This window comes from Mobula birostris, chromosome 6, assembly GCF_030028105.1.
Source record: "Mobula birostris isolate sMobBir1 chromosome 6, sMobBir1.hap1, whole genome shotgun sequence".
Lineage (NCBI taxonomy): Eukaryota > Metazoa > Chordata > Chondrichthyes > Myliobatiformes > Myliobatidae > Mobula > Mobula birostris.
This window is the reverse complement of record NC_092375.1, coordinates 81124810-81142397: the sequence shown is the minus strand read 5'-3', so window position 1 is coordinate 81142397 and position 17588 is coordinate 81124810. Positions and strand designations below refer to the sequence as shown.

Here is a 17588-nt window from a genome sequence, read left to right as displayed (position 1 = left end):
AGGGGCAGGTGTAGCACTTGTTCCACTTGCAAGCATAAGTGCCAGGAGGGAGATTGGTGGGGAGGGACGAATGGACAAGGGAGTCGCGTGGGAAGTGATCCCTTCAGATTCACTGTCTTTATCTCCAGAGACAGCTTATCCACCAATGTCTATTATAAACCAACACTCTCACAGCTACCTGGCCTATACCTCATCCCACCTTGTTACTGGTAAAAAAAAACACCATCCCCTTCTCACAATTCCTTCGTCTCTGCCGGATCTGCTCTCAGGTTGAGGCTTTTCATTCTAGAACAAAGGAGATGTCCTCCTTTCTCAAAGGAACAGGCTTCCCTTCCTCCTCCATCAGTGCTGCTCTCAACTGCATTTCTTCCATTTCATGCACATCTACTCTTAACCCATGGTACCAGGGGTAGGGTTCCTCTTGTCCTCACCTACCATTCCACCAGCCTCCGCGTCCAGCACATAATTCTCCGAAACTTCTGCCACCTCCAACTGGATCCCACCATTAAACACATCTTTCCCTCCCACCACCCCTCCCCCGCCCCACTTTCTGCTTTCTGCAGAGATCGCTTCCTACTTGACCCTCTTGTCGATTTGTCCCTCTGTCCTGGCACTTATCCTTGCAAATAGAGCAAGTGCAACACCTTCCCATACACCACCTCCCTCACTACCATTCAGGGCCCCAAACAGTCCTACAGTTGAGGCGACACTTCACATGTGAATCTGTTGGGATCATGTACTGTGTTCAGTATTCCCAGTGTGGCCTCTTGTATATTGTTGAGAACCGGTGTGGATTGGGAGACAGCTTCGTCGAGCATCTGCGCCCCTCCACCAGAATAAGTGGGATCTCCCAGTGACCACCCAGTTTAATTCCCATTCCGATATGTCCATCCATGGCCTCCTCCACTATAAGGATAAGGCACACTTAGGTTAGAGGAACAACACCTTGTATTCCGTTTGGGTAGCCTCCAACCTGATGGCATGAACATAGATTTCTCAAACTTCCAGTAATGCCTAGGCCCCCCCCCCACCCCCCAGTCCTGTCATCATTTCTGATCCCTTTGTCCCTCTCATTATCTCCTTGCCTGTTGATCATCTCCCTCTGGTGCTCCTTGCCTGCCTGCCCCCCCCCCCCCTTCTTCTATGGCCTTCTGTCTCTTTCACCAATCAACTTCCTAGCTCTTTGCTTCATCCCTCCCTCTCCAAATTTCACCTATGGCCTGGTGTTTCTCTCTCCTCTCCTCCCACCTTTCAAATCTACTCCTCACCTTTTTTTCTCCACTCCTGCCGAAGGGTTTCGGCCCGAAACAACATCAATTGTACTTTTTTCCATAGATGCTGCCTAGCCTGCTGAGTTCCTCCAGCACTTTGTGTTTGAAATTCATTCTCTGGTTGTATCTCCACATTTGTTATATTTTGCTGTCACATTGAAAAAACTGTAACACCAGCATTTTACTTGTAATCAGGTTATTATCACCGGCATGTGACATGAAATTTGTTAACTTAGCAGCAGTAATTCAATGCAATACATAATATAGAAGAGGAAAAAATAATAAAATAAAAAATAATAAGTAAATCAATTAAAATATACATATATTGAATAGATTAAAAAATGGGCAAAAATCAGAAACAGTATATTTTTTTTAAAAAGTGAGGTAGTGTCCAAGGGTTCAATGTCCATTTAGGAATTGGATAGCAGAGGGGAAGGAGCTGTTCCTGAATTGCTGAGTGAGTGCCTCCAGGCTTCTGTACCTCCTAACTGATGGTAACAGTGAGAAAAGGGCATGCCCTGGGTGCTTGAGGTCCTTAATAATGGACGCTACCTTTCTGAGACACCGCTCCTTAAAGATGTCCTGGGTACTTTGTAGGTTAGTACCCAAGATGGAGCTGATTAGATTTACAACACTCTGCAGCTTTCGGTCCTGTGCAGTAGCCCCTGCCCCCTCCCTCCCCAAATACCAGACAGTGATGCAGGCTGTCAGAATGCTCTCCACGGTACATTGATAGAAATTTTTGAGTGTATTTGTTGACATGCCAAATCTCTTCAAACTCCTCATGAAGTATAGCAGCTGTCTTGGTTCCTTTATAACTACATCTATATGTTGGGACCAAGTTAGATCCTCAGAGATCTTGACACCAAGGAACTTGAAACTGCTCACTCTCTCCACTTCTGATCCTCCTATGAGGATTGGTATGTGTTCCTTCGTCTTATCCTTCCTGAAGTTCACAATCAGCTCTTTCGTCTTACTGACGTTGAGTGCCAGGTTGTTGCTGCGGCACCACTCCACTAGTTGGCATATCACACTCCTGTACACCCTCTCGTCACCACCTGAGATTCTACCAACAATGGTTGTATCATCAGCAAATTTATAGATGGTATTTGATCTATGCCTAGCCACACAGTCATGTTTGTATAGAGATGGGCTAAGCACACACCCCTCAGGTGCGACAGAGTTGATTGTCAGTGAGAAGGAGATGTTATCAATCTGCACAGATTGTGGTCTTCCAGTTAGGAAGTCGAGGATCCTATCATTTCTGAGTATCAGTTACACTATTCTTGCAGTAAGGTCATGATATATTCACAAACAAAATCATTTGCAGCTTTTTACATTGGGCATTTGACATTGATGTTCAGTTTTCTCCAGTGAGGTTTGAAATATTTAGTATCAAATATCCTTTTTTAAGTAATATTTTCTAGTACATTGCAATATAAATGAAGTAATCGTAAAGTGCTTTATATTTACCAGGTTATTCAGAAAGCAAAGTTTTTGTATTTTTAGTCTACAACAGGATGTACCATTTTAATTAATTTAAAGCCAGGAAAGTTAGTTTTCAGATTGTGAATACAGTTTTAAGATAGGGAATATGGCAGCCAATTTGTTCAAGTTATCTCCTACAAACAACAGCAAGATTGCAAGTGGATTTTTTTTTGGGTGATTGAGAAAGATTCCACAGTACCATTTTGGAAAAACAAAGTATTTCTTTCCCAAGAATGAAGATTGCTTCCCTTTTGTGTGTCCAAGGCACCAAGAATGAGGGATTTATGAGAGGCATTTGCTTAGTTTTGTGCAACTCACTATTCTGTTGTTCAGGCTGACCCTACATCTGGTAGCTGGTGCTCCCTCCTGTGCCAGCAAGGGCAGAGACAGACACATCCCAATTTGTCACGTTTCCCCAATCAGTTGGTGATTTTTGCCTCTGGCTCCTGTTGGTTTGCCATTTGTGACTGCAAGGACTATATGAACAGCACAGAGAGGTTGATCTGCATGACCAGCCACACAGAGCAAATCTGTTAACTCTTTTGAAGAAAATACAGAACTACTTGCCTTGCTAATGATACAGAAGGAATCATTCAGCCTGTTGGGACTGTGCCAGTCTACATAATTCAGATTAAGATTCATTTACCATGTATACATTAAAAAATACAGTGAAATGTATCGTTTGTGTTAGCCAACACAACCTAAGAATGTGCTGGGGACAGCTCACAAGTATTGCCACACATTGCAGTGCCAGCGTACATGCCCACAATGTTCAGCAGAACAATACAAAACACAATGAGCAAATTAACAACAAAACAAGCCCATTTTCTCCCACCCACCCACAGACAGTTCTCCAATCCCAGGACAGGCTGCCGTGACTCCAGCAGACTTGTGGATAAAGGTCCTCTGACTTCCCCAGTGTACTTCAGACTTGTAAACCCAGATCTTTGGCCATCAGATTTCAACCTCCGGACTTGCAAGCAACCTTCAGATTTCGATCTTTGGTATCTACTCTGGTACCCTGAATTCTATGCCTCAAACTCCAGACTTGCCAGGTCTTGTGCATCCTGGAGGACGAGCTGACCAAGTGGGCCATCAGCCCTCATCCTCACATGTCCTTGTGCACAGCACTTGACTTTACATGGGTGGGATATAGCCAGCAAAGTTGGCCATTGCAAACACCCCCAACTCTCAAAAGCAAAGGGCGCTAATAAGGACTCCTAACTTTAACGAGCTATGGTGATCAGCATGCTGAGGTCGTATCAGGGCCATGAAATCAGCCCAAATTCAAACATGTAGTCCTGAAAAGATATTTAAGATCTGTCATGTTTTAAATTTACTTCAATGTTCGATAGGCAACTGACAGACCAGCTCTCTTGGATTGGGTCCATGGCCAGGTTGTTGTGGTTGTGTCTTGACTGAGACTGTAAAGGACTGGTTGGAGTGGAACAAGTGAACAGACACTGGCCAAGCAGGTGGCTGAGAAAAAGATCTTGTAATTCAGGCAGAGGGAGAGCATCACTGTCCCTATTGGGCAGAAGGGCAATGACTGCATTCTAGTTCAGTAATGTTGGAGCTATTGTTAGCCACAGTTGCAAGAGTAGTCATGGACCTCTTGTTGTTTTTCCAGTGTGAGTATGTGCATAAAGTATGGTCCAAGTATGCAGAAACTGGATGTGTGAGATGACATAAAACTTGGAACCCCAAGAACAAGTAGTCCCTTGGAATGTCTTTTTTTGTACATCTGTCCCAGGGCTTAATATAATTGAGAATTTATCTCTCAAAGAACTCTATCTTGGACCCTGGTCTTTTGATTCACCCTTTTGCATCCACCCATCAAAAAAGACAGATGGTGCCTGCCCACAATCTTTTGTTTCTGGATGTGCAGACCAAGATGACCTAGTATTTTGTGAAGAGGGGTTCTAGGGTGTAGAATTAGTTGCAAACAATGAGTGGCCTTAAGGTGCCATACTGCTGAGGCCTTACTGTGGAGCCACTGTCAGAAATTTCATTGTTTCTCAGATTTAGATGTTTTAAATTATTTGAGAAGTTTGATGTGAAATGACCTTCAGCTTGTCTCAGATACAATTCAACCTATTTTTTTTTTTCCTGACTGTTTCCCATTATCCTCAGTTCCTCAGAAGTCCCAGAATCCATCTATTCCATGGATTTGAAGCCCTGGAAATGTTTTTTTTAAAAAGTCCTCATCTCTGTTTTAAGTGCTTCGTCCAAGATTATACACCACCAAGATCACAAGACAAAGGAGCAGAAGTAGTCTATTTGGCCCATCGAGTCTGCTCCACCACTCCTCCATGAGCTATGCTATTCTCCCATCTAGTTCCAATTTCCAGCTTTTTCCCCATATCCCTTGATACCCTGACTAATTCGATACCTATCAATCTCCTCCTTAAACACCCTCAATAATTGGGCCTCCGCAGCTGTATGTGGCAACGAATTCCATAGATCCACGACCCTCTGGCTAAAAAAATTTCTCTTCATCTCTGTTTTAAATGGATACCCTCTAATTCTAAGACTGTGGCCTCTTGTCTTGGACTCACTCACCAAGGGAAACAGCCTTTCTACATCTACTGTGTCCAACCCTTTCAACATTTACGAGGAAATCTGCAGATGTTGCAAATTCAAGCAACACACACAAAAATGCTGGTGAATGCAGCAGGCCAGGCAGCATCTATAGGAAGAGGTACAGTCAATGTTTCGGGCCAAGGCCCTTCGTCAGGAGTAACTGAAAGAAGAGATGGTAAGAGAATTGAGAGGGGGAGGGGGAGATCCGAAATGATAGAAGACAGGAGGGGGAGGGATGGAGCTAAGAGCTGGAAAGTTGATTGGCAAAAGGGATACGAGGCTGGAGAAGGGAGAAGATCATGGAACGGGAGGCCTAGGGAGGAAAGAAAGAGGGAGGGGAGCCCAGAGGATGGGTAAGGACTTATAGTTAGAGGGACAGAGAGAGAAATAAATAAGGGATGGGGTACGGAGGGGAGATGGGGTATTAACGGAAGTTAGAGAAGTCAATGTTTATGCCATCAGGTTGGAGGCTACCCAGATGGAATATAAGGTGGTGTTCCTCCAACCTGAGTGTGGCTTCATCTTGACAGTAGAGGAGGCTGTGGATAGACATATCAGAATGAGAATGGGACGTGGAATTAAAATGTGTGGCCACTGCAAGATCCTGCTTTCTCCGGCGGACAAAGCGTTGGTGTTCAGCGAAAAGGTCTCCCAGCCTGCGTCGGGTCTCACCAATATATAGAAGGCCACATCAGGAGCACCGGACACAGTATATCACCCCAGCCGACTCTCAGGTGAAGTGTTGCCTCACCTGGAAGGACTGTCTGGGGCCCTGAATGGTGGTGAGGGAGGAAGTGTAAGGGCATGTGTAGCACTTGTTCTGCTTACAAGGATAAGTGCTGGGAGGGAGATGGGTGGGAAGGAATTGGGGGGGGGGACGAATGGACAAGGGAGTCGCGTACAGAGCGATCCCTGCGGAAAGCGGGGGGGGGTAGGGGGGAGGGAAAGATGTGCTTAGTGGTGGGATCCCGTTGGAGGTGGCAGAAGTTACGGAGAATTACATGTTGGACCCGGGGCTGGTGGGGTGGTAAGTGAGGACAAGGGGAACCCTATTCCTAGTGGGGTGGCGGGAGGATGAGGTGAGAGCATATGTGTGTCAAATGGGAGAGATGCATCTGAGAGCAGAGTTGATGGTGGAGGAAGGGAAGCCTCTTTCTTTAAAAAAGGAGGACATCTCCTTTGTCCTGGAATGAAAAGCCTCATCCTGAGAGCAGATGCGGCGGAGACAGAGGAATTGCGAGAAGGGGATGGCATTTTTACAAGAGACAGGGTGAGAAGACGAATAGTCCAGGTATCTGTGAGAGTCCGTAGGCTTATAGTAGACATCAGTAGATAAGCTGTCTCCAGAGATAGAGACAGAAAGATCAAGAAATGGGAGGGAGGTGTCGGAAATGGACCAGGTAAACTTGAGGGCAGGGTGAAAGTTGGAGGCAAAGTTAATGAAGTCAACGAGCTCAGCATGCGTGCAGGAAGCAGCGCCAATGCAGTTGTTGATGTAGCGAAGGAAAAGTGGGGGACAGATACCAATATAGGCTTGAAACATGGATTGTTCCACAAAGCCAACAAAAAGGCAGATATAGCTGGGACCCATACAGATGCCCATGGCTACACCTTTAGTTTGGAGGAAGTGGGAGGAGCCAAAGGAGAAATTATTAAGGATAAGGACTAATTCCGCAAGATGGAGGAGGGTGGTGGTAGAGGGGAACTGGTTAGGTCTGGAATCAAAAATGAAGCGGAGAGCTTTGAGACATCCCTGGTGGGGGATGGAGGTATATAGGGACTGGACATCCATGGTGAGAATAAAGCTGTGGGGGCCAGGGAACTTAACATCATTGAAAAATTCAGAGCGTGAGAAGTGTCACGAACATAGGTGGAAAGGGATTGAACAAGGGGGGATAAAACAGTGTCAAGGTATGCAGAAATGAGTTCGGTAGGGCAGGAGCAAGCTGAGACAATGGTTCTACCTGGACGGGCAGGTTTGTGGATCTTGGGTAGGAGGTAGAAACGGGAAGTGCGTGGTGTGGGAACTATAACGTTGGTAGCAGTGGATGGGAGATCCCCTGAGCTGATAAAGTTGGTGATGGTGTGGGAGACAATGGCCTGGTGCTCCTTAGTGGGGTAATGATTGAGGGGTAAATAAGAGGAGGTATCAGCAAGTTGTCGCTGTGCCTCGGCAAGGTAGAGGTCAGTACCCCAGACTACAGCAGCACCCTCCCGTATCGGCGGGTTTTATAGTAAGGTTAGGATTAGTGCGGAGGGAATGGCAAGCAGAGCATTCGGAAGGAGTGAGGTTGGAATGGGAGCAAGGTGTGGTGAAGGCGAGATGGTTGATGTCCTGTCAGCAGTTAGCAATAAAGAGATCCAGAGCAGGCAGAAGACCAGAGCGGGGCCTCCATGAAGAGGAGGAGGATTGAAGACGGGAGAAGTGGTCATCGGTGGGGGTGGGAGAGTCCTTGGCGAAGAAGTAGGCTCGAAGACGGAGCCGGCGGAAGAAGAGTTTCAACACCTTTCAACATTCGAAATGTTTCTATGAGATCCCCTCTCATTCTTCTATACTCTAATGAATACAGTCCAAGAGCCGACAAACGCTCCTTATATGTTAGCCCCTGCATTCCAGGAATCATCCTCGTAAATCTTCCCTGAACTCTCTCCAACATCAGTACATCCCTTCTAAGATAGGGGGCTCAAAATTGCACACTATTCCAAGTGAGGTCTCACCAGTGCCCCATAGAGCCTCATCAACACCTCCTTACTCTTATACACCATTCCTCTTGAAATGAATGCCAACATAGCATTCGCTTTCCTTACTGCCGATCCAACCTGGTGGTTAACCTTTAGGGTATCCTTCATGAGGACCCCAAGTCCCTTTGCACTTCTGATTTTTGAATTTTCTCCCCATCTAAATAATAATCTGCCCGATTATTTTTTCCTTCCAAAAATTGTACAACTGTACATTTCTCAACATTGTATCATCTGCCATTTCTTTGCCCACTCTCCTAAACTGACCAAGTCTCTCTGTAACCTTTCCGTTTCTTCAACACTTACTGCTCCTCCACCTATCTAGGTGTCATCTGCAAATTTAGCCACAAAACCATTTAATCCATAGTCTAAATCATCGATATACATTGTAAAAAGAAGTGGCCCCAACACCGACCCTTGCAGAACACCACTAGTAACTGGCAACCAATCAGTTTATTCCCACCCTTTGCTTTCTGCCTATCAGCCAATGCTCTACCCATTCCAATATCTTTCCTGTAATTTCATGGGCTCTCACTTCATTAAGCGGCTCTTATGCGGCACCTTATCGAAGGCCTTTTGAAAATCCAAATACACAACATCCACAGCCTCTCCCTTGTCAATCTTATTTGAGATTACCTCAAAAAAATTCCAATAGGTTGGTGAGGCAGGATCTTCCCTTCATGAAACCATGCTGGCTTGGGCCTACCTTGTCATAACCTTGTCCTTGAGGATCAACTCCAATAACTTTCCAACTACCGATGTCAGACTAATAGGTCTGTAATTTTCTTTTTGCTGCCTCCCTCCTTTCTTAAACAGCGGAACTACATTTGCGACCTTACAGTCCTCCGGAACCATGCCAGAGTCTATTGATTTCTGGAAGATCATTTCCAAAGCCACCTCCTTCAGAACCCGTGGATGCATCTCATCCAGTCTGGGAAACTTATCTATTCTTAGTCCATTAAGCTTCCCAAGCACTTTCTCTCTAGTAATCTTGACTGTACCTAATTCTATTCCCTGAGACCTCTGTCAATCAGGTATGTTGCTAATGTCTTCCACTGTGAAGAGAGATGCAAAATACTCATTTAGTTCCTCTACCATTTCTTTGTTATTCATTATAATTTCTCCAGCATCATTTTCAATTGGTCCTATATCTACCCGTGTCACTCTTTTACTCTTCATATATTTAAAAAAACTTAGTATCCTTTTTATGCTAATTGCCAACTTCCTTTCATAATTCATTTTTTCTTTCCTAATGACTTCCTTAGTGTCCTTCTGTAATTTTTTAAAAGTCGTCCAGTCCTTAGTTTTCCCACTAATTTTTGCTTCCTTGTACTCTTTTGCTTTTATTTTAGCCTTAACCTCTCTCGTTGGCCACATTTGTGCCATTTTTCCACTCATGATTTTCTTTTTTCTTGGAATATATTTTTCCTGCACTTTCCTTATTTCTTGTAGGAATTTCATCCAATTCTGCTCTACCGTCCTTCCATCTAGCTTTTCCGATTGACTTGGGCTAGTTCTTCTCTCATACCACTGTAATTTCCCCTGTTGCACTGAAATATCGATACACCTGATACCAACTTCCTTTCAAATTTGAAACTGAACTCAATCATGTTATGATCACTACTTCCAAGGGGTTCCATTACCTCCAGCTCCCTAATCGCCTTAGGTTCATTACACAGCACCCAATCCAAAACAGCTGATCCCCTGGTGGGTTTATGGACAAGCTGCTCCAAAAAGCCATCCCGTAGGCATTCTACAAACTCCCTCTCCTGAGATCCAGTACCTTCCTGACTTTCCCAATCCACTTTCATATTAAAATTCCCCATAATTATCTTGACATTTTCCTTCTGACACGCTTTTTCTATTTCCAGCTGTAACTTGTAATCTACAAATTCTACATTACTCTAAAGAAAATTTCCTGTTCACATCTCTTGTGGAGTGATTCCCCCCCCCCCCAAAAAATTGCCATATAATCCAAACATTAGAAATGTAATGCAGTAGGGCATTTTTAAGAGTTATACTTAGGACGTTGCAGCCAGATTTGATGCATAACTGGTGAGTTTAATATCTGACCAAATATATCTTATTTAAAGAATATACAGTCGAAAAGGTGCCTTTCCAATTTCTTTTTTATTAAGTACAATCGTGAACAATAGCCAGATCAGAGATGATGATCAAGTCACTACTTCCAAGGGGTTCCATTACCTCCAGCTCCCTAATCGCCTTAGGTTCATTACACAGCACCCAATCCAAAACAGCCGATCCCCTGGTGGGTTTATGGACAAGCTGCTCCAAAAAGCCATCCCGTAGGCATTCTACAAACTCCCTCTCCTGAGATCCAGTACCTTCCTGACTTTCCCAATCCACTTTCATATTAAAATTCCCCATAGAGAAATTCCCCACAGAGTTCCCAAAGAGAACTCTGATAGGCCAGTCAGATGGTTCACTGCTGCTCAGCGATAGAACACAATAAAAAACATATGTACAACTTGCCAGTGAGAGAATGAAATGTAATGACCAGAGGGGAAAGAACTCAAAGCAAAAAGATGGACTAAATAATTTGACTACTGCTTACTCTTTGGCATCAGGAAGTCTGTGGTTTCCAAGTTGACAGGATGGGATAATGGTTCCTATAAGTAACAAGCTTGTGAATGTGCATCATGCTAACTGCTTTCAAGAGATGGAAGGAATCCACTTGGATACTGGTTGATCCATAATTTTGCTGTGGAGTTGCAGGAGAAATGAATGGATTTTGGAAGGGGCCAAGCAGAATGAGGGATGAACAACAAATTGCATTTTGTGCTCTTCTCGTCATTGAATACTGGGTAGATAGTGGTTCAGAGTTTTGAATAGCAGCAAATTAGTCCACGGGCTTTCATTGATTGTATTTATGTATTACAATAGTACCAGGTGGTTTGTTAGAAATCACAGCCTTTTTAAAAAGCGTAAAGATGTGGCTTTCCATTGAGCTTTGGCACCATAGATCAAAATATCTTGAAAGTGCCGGCGACTCAGGTTCGGCTTTGCTGCTGTATGTAAAGAATTTGTATTTCCCCCAGTGACCCTGTGGGATCCTCTGGGTGCTCACATTCCAGACGTATGGCTTAGAAAGTTATTTGGTTACATCAGGGGTCCCCAACCCTTTTCACACTGCGGACCGGTTTAATATTGACAATATTCTTGCGGACTGGCCGACTGGGGGGTAGGGTTGCCAATGGACAAGGGTAGCAGTCAAATACTTTGAGTTTACCTGGAGAAAGACTACAATGACCACGAAGCCTTGCGCAGGCACCAGAGCGCATGCGTGACCTACTGATTTATTTTTTTTTATTTTTTTTTTTAAACTCCTCTCCCCCTCCTCCTACAAATCGTTTTCGGCGATTCTGTTCGGGCGGGGGGGGGTGTGTGTGTTAATCATGACCGAAATATAGGTGATAGGTGGCTAATACACTCAATAAAGTTTCTAAAAGGGTTTATCTAACGAATTTAATATTAAACACAGCGCATATTTTCCACGCATGAATATAGTGATAAGTCAATTATCAGGGGAGGACAGGGGAGCTTCAAGTAAGTGTTGAACAAACTTCCAGTAGAAGTGGCAGAAGCAGGTTCGATTTTATCATTTAAAGAAAAATTGAATAGGTATATAGACAGGAAAGGAATGGAAGGTTATGGGCTGAGTGCAGGTCGGTGGGACTAAATGAGAGTAGCGTTCAGCATGGACTAGAAGGGCAGAGATGGCCTGTTTCCGTGCTGTAATTATTATATGGTTATTTAAGTAAGTCAATAGCATCTTAACATTTTAAGTAACGTTTGGATATTAAACACAAAGCACATATTTTCTCAGTATGAACATATAAAATCATTGCAACACACCAATATCGCTGAATCAGTGGGAGCCCTGGGCTTGTTTCCCTGCAACAAGACGGTCCTATCGAGGGGTGATGGGAGACAGCGATTCTCGAAGGGGGTTCCTTATGTCCAGTCTATTCCGCAATTTAGTTTTCGCTGCATTCAATGCAGAAAACTTGGCTTCGCAGAAAAATGTTGGAAATGAAAGCAATGTTTTCAGTGCTTTCGTGGCTATCTCAGGATATTTAGCCTTGACTTTGATCCAGAATTCCGACAGAGATGTTATGTCAAACATACTTCTCAGCTGGCCGTCATTTGCAAGCTCTAGGAGTTGATCTCCTTCCCAGCACTGACAAGGATGACGCGTGCGTAATGACCTCACATGCGTTCAAGCTCAATAGTGCATGACAGGGAATGAGGAAAGGTGCAGCTGAGTCATATCGCCAAATCATATTGTTTCCTCGCGGCCCGGTAGCACATGCTTTGCGGCCTGGTGGTTGGGGACCGCTGGGTTACATAGATGTAACTAGGTGGCACAGCTTCATTCAGCTGGAAGGGCCTGTTACTATGCTTTATATCTAAATGAAGTTGTAAAAGTTTAAATTGTTTGTCTTTTATGAATTATTTAAAGCCATACTCTTTGATTCCAAGCTCTTTTGCCATTTTTGTTCTTTGGAGTATAGCTTTACGTTGAGAGCAAAATCTCAGAATCAAATTTATTATCACTTGCATGTGTCATGAAATTTGTTTTGTGGCAGCAGTACAGTGGAAGAGATAAGTTACAGTATAAAATAGTGCAAAGGACAAATAGCAAGGAATGTTCATGGACCGTTCAGTAATTTGGCAGAGGAATAAACTGCTTCTGCTTTTGTAGCTCTGCTCTGGTAGTATGGCAAGAGGACATATAGTTAGTGAGAGTCCTTAATGATGGATGCCATCCTACAGGCATTAAAGGTCTTTGCCCAGTGCATCAGCAGAGTGGGTAAATCTTAATGTAAACTTTGGCATTTTAACATAACCCAGGACACTAAAATAATTTAGAAGTTGTGGGCATTGCCAGAAATGCCAACATTTATTACTTAAGGAGTTAATTGCATAAGTGGGTAATGATTATCAATATAGATAGTCAACAGTATCTGCTTCCAGGGTGTTTCCTTCATAGAGACAATTGGAATGCATATCTTAAAATAAAATTGACCTAAATTCTTGTTTAAGGACATTGCTAGTGTTTTAAATATTGCCCTGTCAATTATTTGCATCAATGTAACTTCAGTTATGTCATTCATTTGATGAATAAATCTTGGATACAGCTGAATGTTTGTGTTTCATCCCTTCTAGCAAGATGAAGAAAATGAGCAGGAGATACCAATTACGTGCCTTGTTAAAGAAGGCTGTGAAAAGGCGGACCCTTCACAGTTTGAGATACTTAAAGTTCTGGGGCAAGGATCTTTTGGAAAGGTAAAGGAATTAAAATTAGCCTGAAAATATTTAATGTACAAATAATGTTTTTAAAGATGTGGAATCGTTTCTCTAAATTTTCTTGTTTATACAGCATTCAATTTTCTGTGATTCTTTCAATATTTGGTAATTGTATTTTTTCTCAACAGAGAAGACAGTTTGCCCTATTATTAATAAATTAATAATTTTTCTCATTGCCAGTCTTTCATAGAAGTCCATTAATACCACCCCCTCCCCACAGTGAATTCATCTGACATGAAGCTATAATATTGTCAATTTGCTGTTGCTGATTAACCTACCAACATGCCCTTTGGATAAGGGAAGACCAGAGCAGGCAGGGGAAACGCATCCAGTCATGGGGAACTTGCAAATTCTGCAGACAGCAGTGGGGGTCAAAATTGAAGTTGGGTTACTGAAGTTTTTTTTTGCACATGTACTGTCTGCTGAAACGCTGCTGAGTTAGCTCTCGAGATTCTCTGTTGAGAGATCATCATTTGGACAGCTAACAAGTATTTGCCTAACAAGTAAAAACTGCAGGTTTAATGATTAGTAGTGTCTTGTGGGGAGTTGAACTTGGGCATGAAGTTAGAGAAGTGAAGCAGTAGATAATTCTACCTTTCATTAGATATTCGACAAAGCTTTGATTTTTAATATTTTCACCCTTAATTCAACATAAGTTAAGGAAATTTTGGAGAATAAACTGATTTTTTCAAATATTTTGAGTTTGTGGAGAAATGTGGTGAATAAAACACATTTGCACCAAACATGGCTTGAGATGCTAGCTGAGAAATCATTAAAGTATTTTATGTTAAAGACTCCAAATTGTGAAAGCCTAAACAAAGAATGCAATTTGAATGATTGGGTAATGAAGAGCTCAAAGCTTTATTGATGAAAAATGGCACCCAGAAGTTAAAATGAGCATAAAAGAGAAATTAATTGCTTGAAATGTTGATACATTAATTTATCTGAATTTTGGTTTTACTGCTTCTGTTTGAGCTGTGCATGATCTGGTATTAAACAGTTAAAAAAAAATGTTTTCAAGTGACATTTCACTGAAGATTATGCATCGCTGAAGCTGGACTTTCAGGGGTGCCACAAGTTGTTTGGATGTGTAATGCTGTCTTTAACAGTAATTTTGACATTGGATGTTGGATGAATGAACAAACCAGTCCTGCTGAAGGGTTTTGACCCGAAACGTCAACTGTACTCTTTTCCATAGATTCTGCTCGGCTTGCTGAGTTCCTCCAGCATTTTGTGTGTGTGGCTTGGATTTCCAGTAACTGCAGATTTTCTCTTGTTTGAGAGTCTTGTGCATGACTTTGTGCTGATCTAGCTCTAACATGTTTATAATAGTGATAGCATCTCTGAAGTCTTACAACTCATTAGTATTATTTTTGGTCAGTTTTATCACAAGTGTAATTTATTCTCAAATTGTATGCTTGTTTGGCAGTAATTCTAATCTTAAAATAACCACACTCTACAAATGAATTTTGTAAAAGCTCATGCAAAAAAAATTAAAGACACAGCGTGTGTGTGATAGGTCTTACTAGCCGTGCCACTCAGCAACCCCCAATTTAACCACAGCCTAATCACGGGGCAGTTTACAGTGACCAGTTAACCCACTAGCTGGTACGTCTTTGGACTGTGTGAGGAAACTGGGGCACCCGGAGTAAACCCAAGCATTCCACAGGGAGGACCTTACAGAGGACACCAGGGTTGAACTCCAAACTCCAGTGTTCCAAGCTGTAATAGGGTTGCACTAACTGTTAACGCTACTGTGAGCAGTTAGAGAAGCCTTTAACCTCAGCAGGATTCAACCTCCTACCTTAGCTGGAGAAATATCATTTCTACCTTGCTGTGGAAGGAAATTCTGAGTGATTAAAAATTGTGGGTTTAATAAGGCAGTGATGTATAGATGTTCCATCTGTACTGCCACAGCAGAACTGAAAATAAGGTTGAGATAATTCAATGAAAGTCAGCAAACATTACAGTGGAAAAAAAATAAGAGTTCAGAAATTGTTTAGAGAGTAAAGTAAACAAATTATTGGAACAAAAAAAATGACCAACTGAGTCCTTCCATTAGTTTTAAGTGGCATCTGGGTAGACTGGACTGAGACTGTACAGGAAGATGACCAATCTATAGAAGTTAGAGGGAGGAGTGAGGCAGAGGCTAGTAAATGATGAATAAACCAGATTTTATTTGTGGGGGTGGGGAAAGGAAAAAGTGCACATTAATGGGTTAGGTTTAAGCCAAATATGGGGGGGAAGGGAGTGGGAGAGGAGATTTATGTTATGGGGTTGGGGCAGTGGGCAGAGAGAACCAGGTGGGGAAATGAAATAGGAAAGATGAATCAGCAAAGAAACAACCCAGGTTGGATGTGTATGTGGCTGAAGGGCAGCATGGCACTGGAGAAGGCCAGGGTTGGTGTGGGAATGGGAAAAGCAGCTGAAGTGATTTTTTTTAAAACTTTGGCTGCTTGCTACAGAGAAAACAAGACACGATAATATCCGAGATGTCCAAAGTATCTTGCTGCTTGAGATTGCAGTTTGAAGTGGCTTTGTCTCATTCGTAAAATTACAGCGGAATTGTGATGAAACCTGAAAGCTTTAAACAATGCCAAAGAAACACACTGTCTTAGTTTGCAGCAACAGAGGGGAGGAGGTGGTGTTGTGCGATGGGTATCTGGACTAGGTGAGGGGCTGTCACTTCCTGTCAGTGCTGCTTTCTAGTTGAAGACGAGCTGGATTGCATTGATCTGTGGCTGCACTAGCTTGTGATGAGGACTGCTGCATGCTTGTTTTTGCAGAAATGTGGCTCCCAGACAACAGCCCAAGCACCATCAATCTATAGGCCATGAGACTCAGGGACTTGAGCTTTTTATTTTTTTGTGACTGTATGTTTTACTGCCATCGTGTTTGTATGTGCATTGAGCTGTGGGTGACTGTTGGTCCTAGAGGAATGCTTTTTCATTTGGCTATATCCGTTTGTAGTTGCATGGCAATTAAAATTCAACTTCATCTTATTCAGGGTGAAAATGTTTATTTAAAAACTCAGGAACTTCTGATATTTTACAAATGACAGAAACATTAGAATATTTTGGGAAACTTTTCTTTGTCCACTTCAGAAGACAAATCCTTAGGAGATTTTGAGCATTTTGTATTTCACTCCTTCAGACAAGTGGCGAATGTACCATTACACTGCTGGTTTGTAGCCATGGGGTCAAAATAAGAGTGGAGTGGAGGATTAAAGTGACCAGCAATGGGGAACTCGCGTTCACTTCCACAGATAGCACCTTATTGTGCACAGCTTGTTTATTGATTTTTCCTTTTGTTTTCTTGGAGTGGAGGGTATGCCCAATAGAACTTGTTGAGCATTTTCCCTGCTTTTTATTTTGTAGCTCCTACATTTTTTAGTTTGCTTCCACTCACTCATTGCTAAGATATCTTTGTTTATATATTATCACCATATCCTGGCTTCATCTTGTGAGAGATCCTCTCCCCACCCTCCCAGCACCCCATATTCCTCTTGGATAGACTATTGCTCAGTAGTATGAATATTGGGAAATTTTCCAATATCCTACTCCCACCAGGCCCGGCTCCATGTGTCCAAAGTTTATGAACAGACAAAGGAGCATGAGGATAGGACAGACTTTTGTTTCCTTCTCAGTTCTGTTTCTCTTTCCACAGATATAGCCAGACCTAATGAATATTTCCAGCATTTTCTGTTCTTTAAGACTTCCAGCATCTATAGGCGCTCTTTAATTTTATTTGGTTTACATCTTATGCTATTCTCATTATTCCACTTTGAATGTGGCTTTTCCTGACCCCTGACACTCACCAATGTCCTGTGCCTTTAGAATTTGTAGTCCCAAGAGCTTTATTTCCCTGCAGTAACCCATCTCTCTTTTTCATCTTGAAAAATGCCTTTCTGATCAGGTTTTGGTTGATGACTTTGTGGCAATCTCTGTCCAATTATGCCTTCAACTGTTTTTACATTCAAGCTGTTATGTAAATATGTTTTCTAAATTATGTTTGTTTTCTGCAATTAGGTGTTTCTGGTTAGAAAGACGCAAGGTTGTGATGCTGGGCATCTTTATGCTATGAAGGTGCTTAAAAAAGCTACATTAAAAGGTGATTTTTCATTCCTTTAAATATGACTTCTGAGTGTTTGATGTTCAGAGTGGATCACCTTATTGT

The 17588-nt window shown here is 42.6% G+C and overlaps 1 protein-coding gene across 6 annotated transcripts in view; it reads left to right on the top strand.

Annotated features, from left to right (window-relative positions):
* Nucleotides 1-17588, top strand: part of LOC140199141 (ribosomal protein S6 kinase alpha-3) — a 139527-nt gene that overhangs the window by 51645 nt on the left and 70294 nt on the right. For all 6 annotated transcript variants that reach the window (XM_072260728.1, XM_072260731.1, XM_072260730.1 and 3 more), the window contains 2 exons: nt 13272-13391; nt 17441-17522. In XM_072260728.1, the coding sequence (XP_072116829.1) occupies nt 13272-13391; nt 17441-17522 (202 nt within the window). The remainder of the gene's footprint in view (nt 1-13271; nt 13392-17440; nt 17523-17588) is intronic.